General features: G+C 42.8%; 1 protein-coding gene across 1 annotated transcript in view; it reads left to right on the forward strand.

The window, feature by feature from the left end:
- Nucleotides 1–24,111, forward strand: part of EVC2 (EvC ciliary complex subunit 2) — a 135,395-nt gene extending 111,284 nt beyond the window's left edge. Inside the window, exons 18-22 of the mRNA XM_088463562.1 lie at nt 5,384–5,574; nt 8,519–8,606; nt 11,592–11,788; nt 17,134–17,232; nt 23,688–24,111. Coding sequence (XP_088319688.1) covers nt 5,384–5,574; nt 8,519–8,606; nt 11,592–11,788; nt 17,134–17,232; nt 23,688–23,937 — 825 coding nt within the window. The 3' untranslated portion in view covers nt 23,938–24,111. The remainder of the gene's footprint in view (nt 1–5,383; nt 5,575–8,518; nt 8,607–11,591; nt 11,789–17,133; nt 17,233–23,687) is intronic.
- The last annotated feature ends 834 nt before the right edge of the window (nt 24,112–24,945 follow it).

Below are 24,945 nucleotides of genomic sequence, written 5' to 3' on the forward strand. Positions count from 1 at the left end.
ACTGCTCTATATCATCTACCATGCGTTTTCTGGTTTCAGCTAAATTGCAAGAGATTCATATAAAATTCCTTAATATGGCTTATATTCCCAAGTCCAAAGGGAGCATATGACACCCACAAAACCAGAATCATGTTCAAAATGTCATGCAACATCTGCAGCCTTTATACAGAATATCTGGCAATGCTCCAGGGTAAAGAAATGTTGGTACAAAATCCGTTCCTCAATTATACAACTCACTAGGGTGACTATTCCATTTCTTGGGAAGTATTTCTGTGAGTGGATTTCGATTCCTGGTCACCGACATTTATTCCTCCTGCTACTCTTCCTTTTCTCACAATCCTGGTTACTATTGCTGGGAAATCTTTATTACAGAAATGGATTTCACCACAAGCCCCTTCCTTGGAACTGGTAAAAACCAGACTTACTTAGCATTCTGTGTTCTGGCAGATGCACATCAATTCTAGACATTGAAAAAGGTGTTGTTAGATTTCACGAAAGGTGGGAAATAGATTTCTTATATAGAGTAAACAGCGCTATCTCTAATAAGTACTATGAAAAAATGGAATGGATTGTGGATCATAATATTTATTGTATCATATGAAAAAAAACATAAAGTCAGTTTAAAATGATAACATGAATACACCAATATGTAGCCCAATTTCTCAATATATAAACATAAATAATAATGTAGAATATAAAATAAATCGCTATCCTCAGCAGCTGCAGTAGTGCAAGATGAAAACCTGTTCCTATTATAGCTTCCTGGAAGTAACCGGCAATTAATGGAATGTCACAATAGTTCTATTAGAAGGTACAGTACACATCATTTCAACCGTATATATTTACCACCGTAACGTCCAAAGCTGAAGCGTATCTTATTAGCAGAATTCAGTCATTCAGGACGGCTGGATCCCTTAATGCTGGTGCGTTTGTTTCAGCTGTGGTGATATAAGTGTGGTAGATAATATTTCCCACGTATTGTCCAAGAGAAAATCCAGGGCTTGGTCCAGGTGGTGAGAAGCAGGGCCATAACTAGGGTAGTGCGACCAGTGCCGTGGCACAGGGCACCGCAGGGCAGGGGGCGCTGTTTGAGCCTGTCAGTTTTCCTGTTTATTATCATTCTCACTTGTAGCTTCCTCTTCTTTTATCCCCAGCATCTCCTGGCTTCCTCTGTCTCTTCCCTGGCCTTTCCCCATGAGGCCATGGCCCTTTAACTGGTGCACTATCTTGTGTCCCTATTTAAAAAATGGGGGGGTGCCAATGTTCTCTCTGGCACAGGGCACCAAAAAGTCTAGTTACGGCTCTGGTGAGAAGTATAGTCAAAGTCCCAGCGCAATAGATACAGTGTGGCGACCTGATTGTGACATGCTGTCTGTGAAAAATGTAGGAGTGTTTTCTTAAGAACAATATCTTAATAATTTGTTTTTTATAGGATTTTACAACAATTTTGTGTAAGATTTGGACCCTTAATTCATACGAACATGTCAGTGTTATGTTTATTGTATGTAAGAAACATACCCTATTTTCTTACGACTCACATCTTCCAACACAGCCCTTTGGGGGACATTAAATCTTTTCTACAGATATCTGTAGAAAGGTGATATTACCTATACCATAGCAACCAATCCAAAGTTTCTTTTCATTTTTGAACTTGTACTAGAAATAATACTGATAGAATCTGATTGGTTACTCCTTATCACAGATAGTTGTAGGTTAACAGGTTAATAAATGTCCTTACATTTGTTTAGATCCTCAGAATTCATGTTCCTGATTTATGCAGGCCAGGATTGGGGAGCCTGTGGAGCTGCCAGGCTTAGGTGGCATGCTGGGACTGAAGTTTAGCAGCACCTGGCGAGCCACAGGTTGCCCAAGCTTAATGTACAGTAACAGGATTAATGAGGCCTAAAACTACTTAGTATTCTTGGCGTGCAAAAGACGGCAACACGGGGAGCCTGCTTCAGAGGAACAGTCGGTTTGGCTTTTCTGCGCGTAAATGAGTCCGGCTTCACAGACCTGCTGCAGCTCAGCACAGGTTTACAGAAATCACTCATTCAAAACCCGCAGATACCCAGATATCAGGGAAAAAAAATAGAAAGTTTAACTCGATCGCTTGTTATGCATTGAGGAGAGACAGAGATTTGAGTCTCTTCACGTTAGCAATTGACGTTACCCTAGAATCTTTCTTGTGTCTGCAATGCAGGCTGTGCTCGCTTGTGTCAGGTCCCGTCTACTCACGTCAGCCTCCCATCTCAATTCCATTGTCAATCTGTCGTGTTTTGCCCTAGAAATGATAACTGAAAGCCCATCTCGCTCATACAGTAACTGATTTTCCATCTCACATATCTCTCTCTCATCCCCACTGATACGCTGTGTGCATTTACCTTTTGCTCCACAAACTTTCTGCCAATTTCTGAGTTTAAATGGGATTCACAAACCAAAATAGGTCTGGACTACTTTTATTTCCTCCAATGAATATTTCACAAACCACTAAAATCAATGTATTTCCAAACGTTAACCGTTATGTTTAACCTGAGCTCTGGCCTATTTAAGTCTATTTATTTTTTCTTTTTGTGATTAAAATATCATTATAATTTTTTTTCCATCAATAATTGTACATCTATTTTATTTGATTTAGTTAAAAAAAGTCTTTCGGCTTAATTTATATGGGTTTTTTTTGTGCCTACTCTGAATGAGAAAACTATAAAACAACATTATTATTTATGTTTAATTATTTTTATAGAAAAAAAACAAACAAACAACAAGCCTTTCACTAATATCACATATTGATGTTATCACAAGTATCATTAAAATAGGGAATAATGATTCATTCATGGCACAGTGTAAAAAATGTTTTTAGAGATATTATTGGCTTACGTCCTTAGATTTCCTGTAGAGTTGGATGTAAAGCCATATCTGGGGCTGAATGCACACTGGGTTGGATATGGAATGCCGGCACAGGGGATCCCGGCGGTCAGAATCCTGACGCCGGCATCCAGACAGGGTTAGGATACCAACACTTGTCGGCCAGTATCCTACCCCTCCCCCTCTCCATACCCCAAATCCTCCCTCCCCGGAGCCTAAACCTAACTTCCCCCCTAGTGCCTAAACCTAACCTCCCCCTCCAAGCACCCTAAACCTATCCCTCCCCCATTGGTGCCTAACCCTCCCCCTAGTGCCTAACTTGTAACCCCTAACCCAAGTATTTACTAACGGGAAGCTGGCGACAGGATTCTGACAGGTGTTGGGATCCCGACTGTAGGGATTTTGACCAGATCCCTGCACACTTCAGTATTGCACATGCATACCAAAATGCATATGTATATGGAGAGACCAGAGTGACTCAGGGTTATTTATTAACATTTACTCATATAGTGCCATAATATTCCATTGTGGTTTATTGTAGAGTTGCAGTTCTTTGACTGGAGGCAGAATAGGAGTTGGTAAGCTAAGATCAGTAATGGCATACTGTGCTCCCAGGAGAGGTCACCTAGTGAGACTTGGACCCAGCTCCAGATACTGTGTGTCTGGCTTCCTTCCACTTTGCTAAGTTACATGTCCTGCATTTACAAACTATGAAGAGAAATGAGAAATGCAGGTGCACAGTCCAAAAACTAAACACTGCCGATCAGAATAATAATAATAATAAACCCTGCAATATAACATAGAGTTAATTGGAGGTACTTAGCATAATTGAAAAAAAATATGGGCTCACCTACCGCATCCAGATGACCTAATCATCAGGTGGGTTCAAGTCTAGAGCACAGGACCCCCCCCCCACCCCCCAAGCCTGCACAAGCCCAAGGCATCACACTAGAGAGGTGAGAGGTTTACGTGTTGAAAAGTGTTCAGTTACTAAGAAGCAGCAGCTATGTGTTGAGATGGTTACATAGGTGAGAGGTAGTAATTAAAGTGTAATAAAAAAAATACTAAAAAGGTGTTACATTGGTAAAAAAAAAAAAACAATTTGTGTGCCAGATTAAATGTTGCAATGTGATTCATCAAAGCAGCCAGGTCACACCAACCCAGGGGGTCCCGCACCCCAAACTCATCCCTAAAACTGGCAAATTGTATACATTTATTCAGGACTTACCATACATAGTGGTCTATTCATGAAGCATAGAAGAGCCCTGTTTAGCTGAAATCAGGGCTCTTCTCTGCTTCGTGCTATTCATGGAGCTAGTTTACTGTGGAGAAGTGTATTACTTCTCCAGCGTTACCCCTGCTCCATGCCTGCATCGCATCACCATACTATTGTATGGCCCTGATGCTGGCTCCGCCCCTTTTCCCAGCGTCCATAGCAGAAAGTCTGACATAACCTGCTGCTCTCTGATGCCAGGATATGCACAGTGAGAAGCAGATCTGTCTTCTCACTGCACTACAGGGATCGCGGAGGGGCCGGACACCATCCAAAGACACCAGACAGGTAAGTCTGCATGAATGGCTACTAAACTTCACTATATATCACTATATATCACATTCATGTGATGCAATATATAGCGATATCATTTAGTAGCCACTTCATGTTCTATATGAATAGACCCCATAGTATATTTTCAAAATGCAGTCTGCAAATGTCAGCTATCCACCCTTGGGCAGGTGGGAAGGGTACTAATCCAAGCGGAAGGAGCCTCCATCTTCAAGCGTACACATTACTGACTATATGGGGGAGTGGCGCCTTGGACTACACACCCTAAATCTAAACATAATGGCAGGTGCTACCATGCTGAGAATATTAGTTCCACACAGAGAAAAGAAAATGCAGGTGCACACTCCAAATACTAAACACTGCCAGAATAATTATAAAAAAACTCTGCAGTACAACAGATGAAGGAATTTGAGGTGCTTAGAATAATTGTGGCCAAAAATATGGGCCAACATACCGCATTCAGGTGACCTCATCATCGAGGTGGGTCTCTAACACTAAGGTTTAAATCTAGGGAATGGGCCCCACCAGGCTAGCACAAGACAACCCCCAAGGCATCACACTAGTGAGAAGTTTAAGTGTTGAAAAGTGTTAAATTAGTAAAAGTGTTAAATGACTAAGAAGCAGCAGCTATGTGTTGAAATTGTTACATACATATTAATAAAAAAAAAAATACGTGTTACATTGTTTAAAAAAGAAAAAAAAAGAAAAATTTGGGTGCTAAAATGGTGCTAGATTAAATGTTACAATGTGATGCCCCAAGGCAGCCAGGTCACACTAATCCAGGGGCCCCCGCGCCCCAAACTCATCCCTAAAACTGACAAATTATTTACATTTACAAACTATGGAACAGCCCATTTTTTGGGGTGGAGTATGTAACCATGAGGTGTGACATTGTACAGAACATGTATTTAAAACACAGATTTTTGAATTTCATTTTTTATTTTTTTCCACAAATAGGAAATAAGAGAAATGGATAGGAAATTGGAAATCTGGGTACAAAAAGAGACAACCGTTAATAAAATTGCGGAGGAGGATAAACTTCATGTCTCTGTGGATGTTTCCGGTGAAAACGAGAGTTTGCCTGTCTCAGCCACTCTTCGCAAGGCACTGAACAGCCGGAAGTACTTGATAAATCTCTACAGAGACCGGTAAACAGGAGCCATATTGCAGTCAGTGTAACACATAGGAGTTTGTGTGTTTTTTCATTTAGAATGCTTACATGTTTTAGGGGTCTATTTACTAAGCAGTGTTAGGAGACAGAGTGAAAGTGATAAGAATGTGATAAGGTGCCAGCCAATCAGCTCGTAACTGTCATCTTTCAAACAGCCTGTGAGATGACAGTTGGGAGCTGATTGGCTGGCACCTTATCACATTCTTATCACTTTCACTCTGTCTCCTAACACTGCTTAGTAACTAGACCCCTTAACCACTTAACTGGACGCAGGGCAAGAAGAGCAGCCGGCGGCAGGGGTGGGCGATCCTGAAGAACGCCTATAACTCACTGCTGGCTGGGAGGAGGAGAGAGCAGAGGAGTCGGGGCTGCTGCAGTGCATTCAGCCCCGGCAGGTGGGCGATCCTATTAGCGGGGGAAGAGAAGGGATGCTGCAGCTTCCTTGAGCCCAGACTGCAGGACGACTGTCTCTCTTCCTGCAGACGTGATCCTTTTAGGATCGCCCTCTGTGCCCCGGCCAGCAGGGGGAGACTAGGGGTAGGTTGCTGCGGCAGCCAAAGTTCCGGCCGTGTGGGCTGAGCCTGGTAGCTGACAAAAGATTGCCTTCCACTGCAGGCATCTTCAGCATAGTAGCATCAGATGCGACTGCGTCAGGGGTAGCCCAGCTTGGCCAACCACGCCAGGCAACTGGCTAAAGTGAAAATGACATGTAAAAAAATATATGTAGATTCTTCCTATACAGGGAGGTTTATCAGAGCGTGGAGGAAGATAAAGTTCCAAACATTCAGCTAATAACTGTCAGTTTACAGGCTGTATTTGAAAAATGACAGGTAGAGAGACTGGTACTTTGGGGGTCTATTTACTAAGCAGTGTTAGGAGACAGAGTGAAAAGTGATAAGAAAGTGATAAGGTGCCAGCCAATCAGCTCCCAACTGTAATTTTTCAAACACAGCCTGTGAGATGGCAGTTGGGAGCTGATTGGCTGGCACCTTATCACTTTCTTATCACTTTTCACTCTGTCTCCAAACACTGCTTAGTAAATAGACCCCTTTATCTCTCTCTAAGCTTTGATAAATCTCCCCCCTAAAGAGGACAAGTGGAGGTGGTTCCCATATCAACCAATCAGATTCTAGCTATCATTTCATGTACAAGATAACTGATTTAATTCGATTGGTTGTTATTGGGCGACAGCTATAAGGTGGACATGACACATGTCTATCTGTTAGCGATGCCTTTTTCTAAGCACAAATTAACGTATGCTTTCTCAAACCCGTCCAGTACAACAGTCCACGCTTTGTGGCTTTGTCACAGAAAGGATAATAAATTGCCAGGACATTCAATTTTCTGCCTGTGCCGCTATCAGCCGGTTGACCGACTCAAACCTCTAGTGTAGACATATGCTGGCCATACACCTACCCGATTTTGGGCCGATTCCCCCGATTTTCGACGAACTGTACGATGGATTTGTGGAAATCGTGTGGTTTTCTTTTTTAGGTAGGATACGATCCGATGCGCGCTCCCGCAGCCGTCCAAACGTATCATGTGATCAGATGTGCAGTCCATCTTCTCCGTGGTGTTCGTATGCTGATCGTGCCATTTTATATCAGCATGCGATGCATAGTGCCTCCGACTGGCTTCATTTGTTAAAAGAAAAAAAACTGATGCACGCACGGGGAGATCCGTGTGGATGCATGCATCTGTCTGTAATAAATAAGCACAGTTGCAGGGATGGTTCAGTGAGAACCACCCCTATGTCGTTAGACCCCCTTATGTTGCTCAACCAGCACTGGGTCCCTAAAAGCCCGGGGCTGGTTGCTCTATGGTAGGGCGGGGGGGATATTGCTGCACGCCGTTTTATTTTTAAAACACCTTTTTTTTTTCGCAGATGCACAGATGGTTCTCACTGAACCATCCCTAAATCTGTGCTTATTTTATTACAGACCGATACATGCATCACGGATCTCCCTGTGCGTGCATCAGTCTTTTTTTTTTTTTAAACAAATGAATTCGCTCCCACGACGTACGCGCGATGTACATCGGGTGTCAATCGTGTGGCTGGGACTGCCGGGGAGTTGAAGGGAAAATAGCACGGTGAGTCACATCGGCCCTCATCGTGCAGGTGCATGGCCATGATTAGGGCCTGATTCCGCAGCGATCGCTTATGCAACTACGTACGCAGATCGAGCGATTGTTAGCCATTGGGCATGCGTATAAGCCACACTGCCTGCGTGCTGCGATTGCACTGTGATTACGCAAGCAGAGAGGAATGCATCGGAGAGTGAGTGACAGGCTGTCAGCGTTTGGGGGTGATAACGGGGGAGTGTTCGTAAAAATGCAGGCGTGCCTGTCCGTTTGAACGCCGTTGCTTGGGCGTGCATAAATTAGCCACAGCGATTGCATACCCAGCTTGAGAGCCCACTGTGTGCGAGGAGACCTGCAGTTTCTGTGGCTGGTCAGACTTGGGGTAGCTGCTGCGTACCTGTGTGATGTGCGCCAATGGTATCGATGTTTAGGCAGAAGAGCGACAGTGGACGGATGTGAGAAAGCAGTAGCGGACGTCCTTATGGCAGCCGAGCTTTGGAAAGCATTAGCATAGTTTCACCGCTGCGTTCCGTGCAAATTTGCAGCTGCGAATGCAATAGTGATCCTCACTGAATCATGCCCTTAGGACAGGATTGAGCTATGAACTGTGCTATGGACCATAGTCCTAGTTGCAGCGTCCAAATATTCCTCTTCCATGTTGCGCTCCCACAAAATGTGGCTTTACCAAAGAGCTTGATCTGTTCCCACTGAAAAGCAGCCACATATTAATCCTTTTTTTTTTTTTTTTTTTTAGAAGTATCTAACAGTGGCATACACAGAAGGGCCAGTATGCACAGTATATTATGGGGATCACATTAATGTCATTCTGTTTGCTTTAGAATGCAGAGGGAAGAAATGGAGGATGCGCTTGTAGAAGATCAAGAGGCAAAAGCCCAAATGGACACAGCCCTTAGATTACACAACCAGGTACCCCCTACACTGCTGCTTTGTATAATAATGTCCAAAGGAATGAGATAAACCCGGAATAAGAATGAACGTGTTGATGCCTTGGCAAAGAGTAAATATGCTGAACTAAAATAAACTGTGAGGGGTAAAGTTACTAAAGTGAGAGTTTTTAGAAGTGAGTTTTAGAAGAGATGTTGCCCATAGCAACCAATCCGATTCTATTTAACATTTAACTAGCACCGTTTAGAAGATAATAGCTAGAATCTGATTGGTTGCCATGGGCAACATCTTTTCTAAAACTCAGGGGTAAATTACTAAAATGAGAGTTTTTAGAAGTGAGTTTTAGAAAAGATATTGCCCATGGCAACCAATCAGATTCTAGCTATTATCTTCTAGAAGGTGCTAGTTAAATGTTAAATAGAATCTGATTGGTTGCTATGGGCAACATCTCTTCTAAAACTCAGGGGTAAATTTACTAAAGTGAGAGTTTTTAGAAGTGAGTTTTAGAAGAGATGTTGCCCATAGCAACCAATCAGATTCTATTTAACATTTAACTAGCACCTTCTAGAAGATAATAGCTAGAATCTGATTGGTTGCCATGGGCAACATCTTTTCTAAAACTCAGGGGTAAATTACTAAAATGAGAGTTTTTAGAAGTGAGTTTTAGAAAAGATATTGCCCATGGCAACCAATCAGATTCTAGCTATTATCTTCTAGAAGGTGCTAGTTAAATGTTAAATACAATCTGATTGGTTGCTATGGGCAACATCTCTTCTAAAACTCACTTCTAAAAACTCTCACTTTAGTAAATTTACCCCTAAGAGTGGTTCCATGTTTTAGCAACCCATGCCAAAACTAGATCGATTCAGAAGTTCTAAACTACTATGGTAGTATATACAAACTTACCTAACCTGCCTATTCTGAACTACTATCAGGAAATTGTCCACCGACTCAGTTCACACTGTGATGTATAGCCAAAGGGAGCATGTTTTCCTTCTGGTACCCTCCTCGTCCTCCTTTATCTGAATTGTATAAATGGCTTTGGGAATGGAGGACTCAGTCAATCCATAATGCTTGTGCCTATCTCATCAGTCTTCTCGTCTACTCTCTGCAATCAGGCCTCTGCCCCAGAATCCCTCGGAGATTGCACCCACAATAGTGATGAATACACTCTACTTATAGCAAAACCTCTTGCTCTCTACCCCATTGGTCCTCCTCGGCCTATGTGACGCTTACAGAACTGTTGGCCACATCTTTGGCCTGGGTCACACAGTTCTTTCCTGGTTCATTTCCTATTTAACAGCTTATTCAGTGTATCTATCTGTGGCACAGCTGCCCTTCAACTCCCAGTATTCAGCTTATCTCACTGTGCACCTCTCTGGGTGAACTAATTTAATAATTCTGCTCCTATCACCACCACTGCACTAATGCAATCCACATTCACATCTCCTACCCGACCTCTCCTCTTCTCTAGTATCTTCTGTCACCAGCTATCTCTCTGCCACTTCTCGGCATCACCAGAGTAGCTAACTGTGCATCTTTGTAAAACCACGCTGCACTGCAGGTGGGGCAGATATAAAATGTGCAGAGAGATGTAGATTTGGGAGGGGTGCGTCCAAACTGAAATCTAATTTGCAGTGTAATAATAAAGCTGTCCAGCATTTGTGGGCCACATGCAAAACCAGCCGGTATTTACCCCACATGCAATAATAATGTATGTATTTGCACCCCTTGCAGTGCAACATGGTTTGATCAGGTGCACAGTTACTTGCTCTGCCTTACTCTATTCCCAACTCTGAATCGGGCCCTTGGTGTAAATCGTGACTGCTCACATTCAGTTTCGCTCACAGTTTTGTCAACTTCAAAACGTGGCTAGAATACGTCCTTTCCTATACAAAATGGTCAATTCTCCCACTTCCACTGCTGCAACCTCCTGTTGTCTGACATCCCCATCTGTCCACACTTCAATCTTTCTCCTCTGTCACAGCAAGACTGACCTTACCTTCTCCGGGCCACACATCCGTCGCTCCTTTCTACAAATGCTTACACTGGCTCCCTCTATTCTCCGTAATCCAGGTGAAATGTCTCCTCCTAACCTACAAGTTCATCAGTAACCCCGACCCCTCCTTATATCTGCAAATCTACAAGAATTCTCCTGTACCATTACACCTTATGAAATCCGTACCATGCCGATCAGACTTTCCCGCAGTTTTCCAATCTTGAAAAGTTCTACGAAAACCCACCTCTTCACCAGATCCTACCCCAATGTATATTACTCACATCGATACTGTCCCAATCTCTACTTCGACCCCCACTCTCCCATTTAGGAGTCTTAACTAGTACAAGTTTCTTAAATACATTCAGTAGTTCAGTAGACGGGTTGGGTACGGGATCATGGAGCACACAATCCCGACGCCGGAATCCCGACTGGTTTGAAATACCAACACCTGTAGGTAAGTACTCTAACCCTACTCCTTACTCTACCCCGAAACCTCCATCTTCCCCTCGCAGCCTAAACCTAACCCTTCCCTCCGGCAGTCTAAACCTAACCCTCCTCCTCCTGCAGCCTTATCCTATCCCTCCTCCCCCTGCAGCCTAACCCTCCCCCTACCCCGCAGACTAATCCTAACCCTAGTGCCTAACAGTAAACCAAATCCTAACACTTACCGTCAGGATGTCAGCGGCCGGGATCCTGGAGCCAGGATTCTGACTGCTGTTGGGTTTCCAGTGCCGGCATTCTGATCACGGCATCCTGACTGTCGGATGTCAACTACATCCCCAGTAGACAGACTACAAATCCATAAAACAAAAACATTTCCATTTTTGCAAGTTGATTTATAGATCACTACACTAATTGGTGAAATAGTCATCTATGTACATATTTGCAATCATGCTGTTAGTATTTATTTTTCCAACTCTTGGCATTCAGTGCTGACTCTTTATCAAAGTGATGGTTAATTATGCCCGACAGTGACTGCTTGACACTATGCCATTCTCTTTCTCCAGGACATCCGATTGGCAGCTTATCTGACAAAACGATCCCTGGTACCAGAGGGGATGCTGCACCGAATCTTCAGCCTACTGCTTCCTGCCAGCTCGGAGAGCGAAATCTCTTCTCTTCTATATTCAGTAGGTCATAAATATTCAGACAGCGTTACAGAGCCTGACAACACTGAGGATGGGGCTGACAGCTGGAGGAAGAGGTAAGCACATGTCTGTTCCTGCCAGGAAAATCCAATTTCAGTATATTGTTTCAGGGGGGAGCAATATCTATCCTCTGGCCCGAGAACACAATGTCAACACGCCTTAAGATTCCTAACGAGAAACGATAATTGCTCCCCCCGCTCTTTCCTCTGGACGTTAACTTTAAATGACCCTTTCAATTGATTAGGTTACACGGGGGACTGCTCTGTGTTTGTTAAACTGCATTACTTGCCTTTCACGCTTTTTTTTTTTTTTGTGGCAAAATAAATAGGTAAACTATAACTTCCAGCATAACTTTCATCCTGTCGTATAAGGTCTCCATTTCCCCATCACGTGTTCTCTAGTCATGATCTCCCTCTCGGTGCCATGTGATGAATGTTCTCTGACCTTCTGCATATGTTTTAGCAGATGTACAAACCATGAGTTTTAGACAACCTGAGGCTCTCGAGATAGAGCGTGCAGAGAGAAATCATTCAGCACGATCAGCAGTAGGCAGGTGAACCAACCCTGTTGCTAAACAGTAGCCACATTAAATGATAGATATATTTAATTACATTTCTACTGTGGCTCAATCGACTGTGAAATTGTTGAGGGGTGGAAGATTATGAACGAAAAACCATAGAAATATTAGCCCATGGCTTCATTGGAAGAAGAGGACCGGGAGGGTAGTGTGGTATATTTTGTCAATATTCGTCATGTTGACATGGTCATAATGTCGATATTGACAAGATGACCCTGGTGGTCTAGTGCTCACTTATTAGGTCCTGTGGCACTAGCAGTGTCTTCCTGGTCCGGTGATGTTATCACGACTTCTGTTAGATCCTGCTGTGCTTCCTGCGGCAAGTATGACTAATACTAAACCTCCCCCTAGTGCCTGACCCTAACACTAACCCTCCCCATCGTGCCTAACCATAACCTCCTCTGCCATTTTTTAAACCTAACCCTCCTCTGCCGGTCCGTGCAGAATGTCGACAATTAACATGTCAATATTGTGAACATGTCCACATTATGCGGGTGCCAACAAGTTCATTACCGACATTTCAATGATGTCGACATCATAACTATTGACATTGTAAATGGCCACATTATGACTACATACCGGTAGGGGTATGCTGGAAATTTTTATTATATGGAGTCAAAATGACAAGCTGAGGGGAAATCTATCACATCAGTCTTTAAATGGGAACACCCAACAGGTTCTAATGATGAATTATATATTCTTCTAAATACCCGGGTGATTTTAGAGTTTGGAGTGGAGATAAGCAGGACCAGATGTTTTTCCTGAGGGACTTGCGTAGTTTGGTGGAGTTTTCCGCTAGGATCTGAGAAGGGACCATATGTTGTGTAATGTTTTTTTTATTTATCATCGTGGTCCAGTGGATGAGAGGATCTAGAGCAGGTGTGGGGAACCTTTTTCTGCCGAGGGCCATTTTGATATATATAACAGTATTCACAGGCCCGATGCATTCCACGGCCCTCCGTGTGACATCACACGGGGGGCGGGGCCACAATTATCAGTGATTATAGCAATGCCTGGAGCATCCTGAGGATGCTCTGGTGAGCAGTAAGGGCAGCGGTGTGACCATCTGAAGCGTCCTAAGGACATTCCAGGTGGCATTGCTACATAGATTCTGGCTGCAGGAGGCCATTCTAGGCACCCTGCTAGCCAGATGAGGCTAGAAGATGATTCCGGGCTTCCTTATACGCCCCCCTGATCTAGAGCGTATTTTGACTGACCGCAATAAGAGAAGAGGAAGTCTAACCAAAAATGGACTTATCTCAGTGGATGAGGATTCATGGATACTGTAATTGGTTGATTTCACCCGTTCCTGAAGATGTCTTCATGTCAAGTTTCGTAGCCTAAAGTCCTCTTGTGGAACAGTTATTTTCTTAGACAAAGATACACTTTCATAGTGTTTGGCAAACCTATTACAAAATAGGGTATATTACGCCTCCAACTGAGGAAGTATCATCTTCAAGGAACAATGATTGGGTGATAGCTGGTTGCTTGGATCTATAGAAAAAAAGAATTCCTACTTTTTGATGAGAGCGTTAATGTGAGCAAAGGATAGAATAATAATCTGTGATAAATGATTGATAGCATGCAAACATTGCATAGCTTTTAGGGCAGTGGGTTTTGGCTAGTTCAATGTCTAATTGAGGATTTAATATAGGATTATTTTTATCCCAGGAACCTGTTTTTTTTTTTTTTTACATGGGATTGATGTGAAAGGATGTCTGATTAAATCACAATGTCATTGAAGTTAACAATAACAAACTGAAACATAGAGGTATATTTACTGACGGGTGAGTTTTTGCCTATAGCAACCAATCAGATTCTATCTATTATCTTCTAGAAGGTGCTACATATATGTAAGTAGAATCTGGTTGGTTACTATGGGCAACATCTCCACTTCTAAAACCAGCACTTTAGTAATAATACGCCATAGTCTCAGAAAATGTAGCAAAATATTAAAAGACTGGTGGGGAATTGCAAAGTCTGAGACACAAAGGTCTTCACTGTGGCCATTACATGTGTGTAAAGCAATTTTCCACTTGTCTTCTACCTTATTACTGATGAGATTATATGCACTCCATACTGCAGATTAAGCTTTGAAAACAGAATGACTCCATTAATAAGATCAAAAGGTCCCAAGATCAAAGAACTACGCTATATATATTTCTTTTATTGCCAGTTTTGTTTATTTCTCTGTAGCATGATCTCAAGGCAGGGTTTAATTCTCATCAAAAAGCGGGACCCAGCACCAGCAGGGCAGGAGGATTTGGAGTACAGAAAGAGGACATACTGTGTACATGGGGTAGTACAATTGATAGCACACTCAAGTTAAAAGTTCATTTTGGTGGAAAACTTTTTGCCTTGAAGACGTCTTAAATGACAAATATTTTGCAGGAAGTAGATGCAGCTTCAAGTCTGCCAAGGGAATGGACATAGCAGGTTCAATTTTATCCAGGCAAGCAGTAAAATGTGAATTACCCAATCAATAGCTGGAGGTGTACCTGGTGCCATGGATAAACTAGAAGGACACCGTTTAAAGATTTAGAAATAACATATAGGGAGATTGGTTCCTTATGTCGGACCCCCACTTGTAAATTGAGAGGAACAGTTTTAAATCAATCAGGCAAACAGAAATCACACTCATATCAACTGTAATGTCTGATTTTTTTGACCGAAATATGAGGGGTTTTTTTTAAACTGGGCACTGAAAACAAATTCTGCATGTCCCTGAGTCCAGGAACACCTTAAAACAAAGAAACACAGCAGAGTGCAAAATCTGGACAGTAAAGGATTTATGTACTGGCACCGCCACGAGCACGTGATGTCACACAAGGGGCACGGAGTCACCAGCAGGAGAAAATCGTCAGCTACCTGGATGATCCGGGCGGCTCTACACACTTTGAACGTTCCGAGCAGCACTGCAGCATCGCTACTGGCCGCAGGGTGCCGTTCAGGGCTCCGTTCTACCCAGATGTAGGGCTGTTGGGCAGCAATGATGCAACACCTAGGGCCCTACTCCTGTGCTAGCACACCCCTACCTATGGCTTTGGTTATGACCCTACAGCCCTGGGGCTAATTAACATTGCCCTGTACACCTCTTCAGATGTTTATGTTTCACTGTACAGAGGGGCATGAGTCAAATCCCTATGGCTCCACATCTAGTAAGTATGGCTATAGCACCAATATGAGGGGCACCTATGTGAATACACAGTATGTAGATTATAAGTGGGTGAACACAGCAAATGTAATCCTTGCTGTCAGGATAACCTCACCGCGCGAGACTGGTGCTCGCGAACTGCTATCTCCGGGTTCCGATAGAGTATCCTGGGATGATTGAGGAAGGAATCCCACTGGGCACAAACTAGTAATGTGGATGCCTCGTGCCGTATAGCCGCGGGCACCCGTTGCTCCCCGACGCGCGTTTCGCCGTAAGCTTGATCACGGAGGTGATTATAGCACATAATTAGAGCACTAGTGACACATTATTTTATTATAACTGTTTTCATCGGTTTTTTTGTATGAGATCTGTTAATTTATAGTGAAGGTTTTACATATCTTGGTGATACGTAGATAAGAGCCACCATGTTATAAAACCCTATACGATATATGTCTTTTCAAAATTGATGTTTACATTTTTTATGTACTGGCTATCCTTTATGCTATGACTTGCTAGGTGTACTTTGCACCTCTTAAATACTGGTGATTTTTTTGTATACACTGGTGACTAATTTCTGCAGATTCAGGACGATGTTCCTTTAGCTTAGTGGCCGTACTATGGCAAGAAATAATTATATGTTTTTTTGTTTTTTTGTCTCTTACCTTTTCTGTGGGCTGAATTTTGATATACATGTGCTTCTTGTTTTGTTCTTATATAATCATATTAGCCCGTAGAACTCTTGTTATAACAGTGCTGGTTGCCTAAACAGGTAGTTTAGGCAAGGGAACGCCTACCGTCTGAAGCCGGCCCCACTGACATCACTAGTGATGTCAGTGGGAGTGATTTTGGCTCTGATAGAGCCAAAATCACTCCTGGCCTTGCGGTTGAGAAACCCAACCACAGGCTTTCACTCGCAGTTCCGATGGTCGCGATGGTCAAGACCATCGCGACCATCTTTTTGCACGCTCGTATATGCTGTGGGTGGTGACCCACAGCTATACGAGCGTCCAGGAGGACGCTCCATATTAATGGAGAAGGGCCCTGATTCAGAGCGAGCGCTCTGGTCAGAGCATCCGGCTCTGAATCAGGGCCTTTGATCCTAGTGCAAGTGTTTTTTTGTTATATGTTGTATGTGTTTTTGTATGTTATAATGTGAGTGTCTATTGGGTAAGATATGGTCGTTTATCAATATATGACCTATCGTTTTAATTGCTCTCATTAAAAGCTATATTTTAGGGGCAAATATATATCTTTATCTGCCCCCTTTTCTATATTGACCAAAGAGTGCTCACCAAACAGAGTTTCTTTTCTCTTTTCTTTTTGTTTATACTACATTGTACATAACTCTAGTGAGCACCGCCACTCTATGTATAATAAAAGTATATTTAGTAGATATTACAGTGTACATAGTGGCTTTGTCATTAATTGTCTAATATATATTACTATACAAGAATAAGCCTGTGCGACGTATTTCTCCTTCCCCACATTCAATTTTTTTGTATATTTACTGCCTGCGACTTAGTCAGGCCCTAAGGTGCACTATAACCTGCTAGGAGTGGACCATACTATAGTGATGCTTGGGTGCTCAGTGAGTACTGTATGTTTTTCTGTGCTCATCAAGGGAGGTGCAGCATCAACATTAATATGTCTTTGTGTTTCCCACTCGGCAGAAAACAGGAGCTGTGGGTGGTCCTTGAGAAGCAAATCATGGAAGGTTTGGTAAATACAGAGGATGACAGAAGCACAATTTCTGGAAGGAAGAAGAGAAGGTGAGCACTGGGATAGTGGGGTGTACTGCCTGGTTTATTAGCACTCAGCTACCGTCACTGAAGATGTTTATTTAGTCTGAGATGGAATGGTTCTCCACTGACAGCAGCCTAATATTGAAGTGTAACGTCGCACTACAACACAGCACACTTTACTATTGAGTTATATTCAATTATATTAACTTTCACACACCAGGTCCACATCTCTCTGATTTATCGAAACCGCAACTCTGCAATTCCAACCTAGGCTTTGATGTTTCCCATGAGTGTAAACAATAAAGGTGAAAATTCTCCTTTTATTACTATGTATCTGTTGAAAACATGGACATAGCACCTGCTGATCTGACACTAGTCTGTGTCTTTCACACTTTCTCCACCAACATCCCACCGAGACTGTCCTCGCAATAGTGATCAACAATCTGCTTATAGCAAAGCCTGGAAGTCACTTCTCCTTACTCGACCTCCCAGGATCCTTTGTCACTTTCAATATTGAACTTCCTCAATCGTCCCTCTACTACATCTGCCGCATAACTCTGCACATCCCTACACTGGTTCTCCATATCCTCCAGAATCCAATTCAAATCACTCCGCCTTCCCTACGGGATGTGGTCTGCATCCCGGCGCACACAAAGTCTGAATCCCGGCATCGGAATCTCAACAGGAGTCAGAATCCCGGCTCCAGAATCCTGGCGGCTGTCATCCCGATGATGAGTAATTAGGTTAGATTTGGGGTTAGGGGTTAGGCACTAGAGGGAGAGCTAGACTGTGTGAGAGGGTTATGGTTAGGCAGCAAGAGGGGAGGGTTAGAGGCTGCGGGAAAGGTTGGTTAGGGTTAGGAGAAGGGTTAGATTGCTTACTTGCATGTGTCAGGATACTGACCACCGGAATTGTGTGCGCCAGGATCTCGTACCCAACTCTTCCCTACAGTACAAAGCCCTTAACTCGATTTACTCTCTCATACTCTTTCTCTTACTGTTTTCTTGTCTTCATGGCTCTTTCTGATGTGTGAATATGAAATCCTTGCAGTGCCATAATTCCGGCATCTAACCTGCAGTCTTCAAAAACAAACTGGCCTCACAATCAGAAACCCAGCCTCAGTGGTACAATATAGTAACATTTTGGCATGCAGATCTTATTTCACACGAAGAGAAAACATAAATCAGTACACTGGTGTCTGTTCACTTCATGCAGTGTTAGACCAGTTCAAAACTGACATTTGTCACCATCCCTAAAATAGGACATCTTGCATTACTAAAATGAATAATAGATTTATTTGGGCCTGCGATGCAAATGATCGTTTGCAACCTCCCCCTTCTAATGTACCACAAATGCTCCTCCTGTTTTTACGATTAAGTGCACAGGTTTGAGTCAAGATGCAAAGGACCTTAGGCAAAACTTCAGACTAAGGCCAACCCCCCCCCCACCACCACCAACTACCAAATACCCTCTTCCCAGCCAGTAAGGTGAAAGTGTGGAGGGGGCGTCTCAAAAGATTCATATATACATGCTTCCATTGAGTAAAACAAAAATAACTTTCTTAGAGACATCCTTAATTATGAGATGGGTAAACTCAGTGATGCCCCCCCAGATCCTGGCGCCCCAGTCCTAGAGCTGCCTAATGGTAGAGCCAGCCCTGACTGCAAAACAAAGCCATGCTTATGATGTCACCGGAGTTTTAGAGAAATACAGAACTCAGGGCTCTGGCTCATATCGGCCCTGCCCAAACCTTGTTGTTTCCAAGATGACTTAGTGCCAGGAACTGACGGGTCTAAGTACTAAGTCTTGGAGAGAGTTAAAGTGGTCGGAGATAAAATACCAACCAATCAGCTCCTAACTGTAATTTTTCAAACACAGCCTGTAAAGTGACAGCAGCTGATTGGTTGGTACTTTATCTTTCTCCACTTTATCTTTCTCCAATGCTTAGTACATAGACCCCTCAGTTCCTGGCACGAAGTCATCTTGGAAACAACAAGGCTTGGGCAGGGCCAATACTTATTCTTCCTTCCCCTGGCTTGGTGAGGCTGCATGGGCTGGTGCTATATATTGCTGTTTATGAGTGATTTGGTGGTATATAAAGTGAGTGCACAGCATGGTGTACAGTTTGATGGTTGATATACATGCTGATATACAGTGTGATGGCATAGGATGGTATAAAGTGAGAGGGCACAGACTGGTATACAGTGTGAGAGCAAAGGCTGGTATACAGTGTGAAGGCACAGACTAGTATACAGCGTGAGAGCAAAGTTTTGTACACAGTGTGAGGTCACAGGTTGGTACACAGTGTGAGGGCATAGGCTGGTACACAGTGTGAGGGCACATAATTGTATACTGTCTGATATGTAGTGTTGGGGTACAGGCTACTATATGCTGCACACTGCTGTATATAATAAGCTGGGATGAATTTTACCTGTATATTATAGGATATTTCAGGCAGTTGTATCTTAGTCATTGTTATTTAGGCTGCCTTGTACAGTAGGGTAATGTATTACTATTCTCTGCTGCAGGGTGTGCACTAACACCCATTACATACCCTACCATAGACTTGCAGTAAACCGGATAAAATGTATGCATTGCCAAGTGTACAGGTCAGACCTGATATTCATACAAAGTAACAGACACACATTATCAGGAGCAGGCACTCACTATGGTACACACACATTATCAGGAGCAGGCACTCACTATGGTACACACACATTATCAGGAGCAGGCACTCACTATGGTACACACACATTATCAGGAGCAGGCACTCACTATGGTACACACACATTATCAGGAGCAGGCACTCACTATGGTACACACACATTATCAGGAGCAGGCACTCACTATTGTACACACACATTATCAGGAGCAGGCACTCACTATGGTACACACACATTATCAGGAGCAGGCACTCACTATGGTACACAGGCACATTCAGTTACATGTATACCTATGCACGAGAAATAGGAAAGCCACACCTCTGCATAACCATACAGGGCCAGACATTACCATTATTATCCCTTTTAATTACTCCCAATAATAATATCACACTAGGTAATGATCGCCTCATTTTATTTCTGGTGCTTATATAAAATTGTCACCTATAGAATTGTACACAATCTGGATAGCACTTCTGTAGGTGTATATATTTAGTCATTTCAAATAAACACCATTTATTTTTTAGTGGCTGTTTCATTCAATGGCTTTGCAGTGCTCAGGTCTTTAAACAGTTAACATCAATTGACAGAGTTAAAAGACAACATGCTTCTAAGTACATAGATACTTTAAAGGTTACATTTCTTAAGGATTCCGGATCAGACCACAGGCAATCCCTGGATCGATTCCTACTCTCTGTGGCATGATATATATCAGAAGTAATGTGTGGAGACAGATAATTTCATGCGGTATATGTATTCCATTATGTTTCGGAGATTACCTGAGGGTCACATGACGCTTCCCCGGTATCCTTTGGCATTGGCTAATTGCCTGTAGCTTCATGCATCAGCACAGTTAGTTGGAGCTCAGCTTTGTGCACTAGGTCTCTGTGATTGCTATGTGACATGGCCCATGGTGACTGCACATCCAGCTACTGATAAAGAGCCATGTCTAATATAGATGGACAACTTTACAAGGGAAGGGGGGAGGGGGGTATGCTAAATCTCTATTACACTCATATAATTGTTTTAAGTGTAATTTTAAAATGAACTCTGTGTAATTTACTGAAGGGTTTCCATGCTGTATGCAGAATCTATAATAGGTGTAGCAGCTGTACAACATTGTCTCACAAATATATTTTTTAATAATATCTTTTGTCTCATTGTGTATTTTATTTTGTTGGCTATAGTTTAGCTGTAAAATATATGCATACTTTTTGCTCTAGTTAATTTATTATATCAGCAAATAGTTAATTTTGTGGTATTTGAGCATTACATTGTGGGGGTTTATGGTGAAATGGGATTCAATCTGTGAGTAACATGGCTGAAAGGAGGTTCTGGATTCTAATAATGGATGTACTGACTGAAGCATGCTTCTAGATTACAGCACTGGGGCCCTCATTCAGAGGTGGTCGGAGGATGCAAGCGGTCGCTCAGAAACTGGGCGGCCGCTTGCATCCTGACCGCCTGTCTCTGTTTCGGTCGTTAGGCTGTGGGTTTACACCCACAGCTCTAACGACCGCTAGGGTGATGGTTGCGATGGTCATAGACCATTGCGTCCATCGGGGCTTACGACGAGACCCTAGGGTAGGGTCTCACTTGTCGTAAGCCCCGGAGAGCTTCTGGCTCTGTCAGAGCCGGAAGCTCTCCACTGACATCTCTAGTGATGTCAGTGGGGCCTCCCCCAAACGGCAGGCGTTCCCATGGGAACGCCTCCGTTTGGGCTGCCACCCCCCCGGCCTGCCTTCCAAACGGGGCGAGCTGTCAATCAACATCGACAGCTCGCCCCCTTTGGAAAGAGACCCGCTACAACCAGCACTGTCGGTCGTAGCGGGGCTCACGCATGCGCACGAAGGAGCCGGCTCCCTCGTGCGCATGCGCACTGGACAAACATCGAGGCGGCCGTGCGGTCGTAGACCGTACGGCCGCCTCTGAATAAAGCCCTTAGTGTATGGGCTGACTATTGGTTCTAGCTTTCAGTAGTTAGTGTATGGGCTGACTGATAGTTCTAGATTTCAGCAGTTAGTATATGGGCTGACAGTTTTAGATTTCAGCAGTTAGTATATGGACTGACAGTTTTAGATTTCAGCAGTTAGTATATGGACTGACAGTTCTAGATTTCAGCAGTTAGTAAATGGGCTGACTGATGGTTCTAGATTGCAGCAATGAGTATATGGGTTGATAGTTCTAGATTACAGCAGCTAGTATATGGGCTGAGTGATGGTTCTAGATTACAGCAGTTAGTATATGGGCTGACTATTGGTTCTAGCTTTCAGTAGTCAGTGTATGGCCTGCGTGATGATTCTAGATTGCAGCAGTTATTTTATAGGATGTCATATGGTTCTAAATTACAGCAGTGTGTATTTGGGCTGTTGATGGTTCTAGATTTCAGTAGTGAGTGTATGGGCCGACATATGGTTCGAGAGGGGCGTGCCATGGATGTCACCCACTCCCAGCAGGCCAGGCATGGTGCAGCATGATTGGCTGCAAGGGACGAGACTGGCCCTGGTGGGAGGATTGGTCGGGCCCCGTTGCAGCTGCATCCACAATAGCTAGCCTACACCTATGTGAGAGCGCCAAGTTACACCCCTAAAGCCGCTAGTGGAGATGCGACCGATTTCAACCCCCCGTGCTTGTTTATGCTCAGCCCCTTTGTCTTTAAGTGCTTATTTTTGTCTTTGGCCAAGTTTATTATAGTGAGGAGAATTATATAATGGTGACAGTACCATAGATCCATTGTACAGCATAATATAATGTTTTTTGGTGATGTTTCATTAACCAGTATACGTACATATCTTTGTGATATGCTTGTAACATAGTACACACATGTAAATACCTCAAGGTTCTATCTTTAGAGGATTCCAAGAACACCTAATAATACAGTTTGCAATATCTGTACCGCTCGCCTGTAATTGGCCCGTGCAGTGATTTTGCCTTATGTCAACCTCCTGGTTTCAAATCACTTTAAAATTCTGTGAGCGCTTTCTTATTACAATAAATCCTCTTGAGAACCTAGTAAGAGTCTGCACATAACATGCTTTGCTATGCAATGTCCATTCAATATAAATGAACATGTTGCAATTGTATTGTTATTGGGTGTTTTCTCACACTGTACAATGAGCTGTCGAGTAATGTAATGTGGGTTAGGATATTTGTAATATGAACATATATTAGTATATAGTATGGGGATGTAAATATCTGCTCATGCATATTTGTACGTGTATATCTTAAAATAATTTATATTATATGCAGCGCTAACAATTAGGATCCTTTCTCATCATTATATTGATTTATAGTTATTGTGACAATATTATAACCATTATATTTAGATTGAAAACTTTTCCGCCTTGCTACAAGTTATCTTGATCTCTCATTTCCCTTAATAGCACAATTTTTTTTATTGCACTTAATGATGCACTCTCCCCAACCTAACCTCATAAAAAAATCATTATTAAAATAATAAATCCAAATAGGCTAAATTAGTTTTTAATAGTATAAGTTTTAAGTAGTTGCTACATGGGTCTTTCACTTTTGAAAATAGATATACCATTGTGTACACATCATTGACTTTGTTGCTTGTTAACACTAATATTGTTCTGATATGAAAATGCACAGTATATATTTGTGTAATGAGACCGCTAAGAGAGTTGTCTGGATTAGAGGCATCCTGCATGTTATCCTGCACGGCTGCGGAATATGTGCACGCTATATAAATAACTGATAATAAATAAATAATAATGAATAAATAAATAAATGTTTCTTATTTGTTACTATCTAACTATATGAATTCAACATAATTGTGGTTTATATCATTTTGTCTTTCAGCATCCTGAAAAAGAAGAGACTACGGCCTGTGAAGCGTGTCTCATTTTCACACACGGACAGTCTCTCCAAACTCCTCCAGGCCGGCATTCGCACCGATCAGTTGGGAAGTACAGAATCCTTACACCTTCCAGATGCTGCAGAAAAACTGTTCATCTTCCGAGCCCCCAGTGTCTCTCCCACCCCAGCAAGTCTGCCCAGGAAGAAGCGAAGCTTTCTCAATTCCATGAAGTCTAGCGCTGTTTTTTCCTAGTGTGATTCCAGGAGACTGCAGTACGGGAACATAAACCAAAGCGATTTCTGTTTTTGTATTTATGCAGTGTATCATCCTATTTATAAGCTATGGCATTCTGGTACTCTCTTTGTAAATAAAATGAATATGTAAATATGAAAAATCTCATTAAAATGTACATGTATAAAATATAAATACAGTGTACGCATTCATATTCATCAGGTAACTATTGCACAGGGCAGATATTTTGGACAAAACTATTACATTGCCAATCAGATCTGGTTACTTCCGCATTCAGACTTACTCTTGGCTTGTATGTAAGTGAGTACCAACGGCTTGTGCTATGTTTTTGATAAAGCCCCAATCAACAGACTTGTCCTCCAGCATGTATGCTCAATCTTTTCACTGAGGCCCCTTAGTCTGAATGCTAAAAGCTCTTTCACTGGCCTTGTCTAGTTGTTGACCTTAGATCATACTTCGCCTACTCTCCCGCAATCTCCAGGAGACTTCAGACTTTTGTGCAGCCCCCTATAGAGAGTAGGCCAGTACCCGGATCCACTCATTTTCCCAGTGAAGCTTGATAACAAGATCTGAAGATTACGCAATTCTGGCCCCAATGCAGCAATTCACTGAGCAGCGAGGCCATGATAAGGTGATTCACTGCTCCATCCCCCTCCCTCCTTCCTCCCTACTATACACCTGCATTCCGGTATGACCCAGCGGGCATTTTTAAAAGTTTGCCAACTTTGCTGTACATTTGTGATAGCCGGCAATAGGAACAGGTATGAACTCTGAAAAGAACATATATATTATATTATATATGGTCGCTTCGTAAAATTGGCTCAACTTCTAGTTTAGTTTTAACGGTGACCATTTACCACGCTAAAAAGTAGCCACCCTGAATTTGACTGCGTTAACTTTTAAGATGAGACATTCCTACATTTGCGCAGCGTGTACTTATCACTGATCTGTAGCAGAGTTACGATAATGTTTCTGACAGCGGGATTTTTCTATCAAACATTATTTCAA

Source organism: Taudactylus pleione, unplaced genomic scaffold (assembly GCF_031769625.1).
Source record: "Taudactylus pleione unplaced genomic scaffold, aTauple2 ptg001408l, whole genome shotgun sequence".
Lineage (NCBI taxonomy): Eukaryota > Metazoa > Chordata > Amphibia > Anura > Myobatrachidae > Taudactylus > Taudactylus pleione.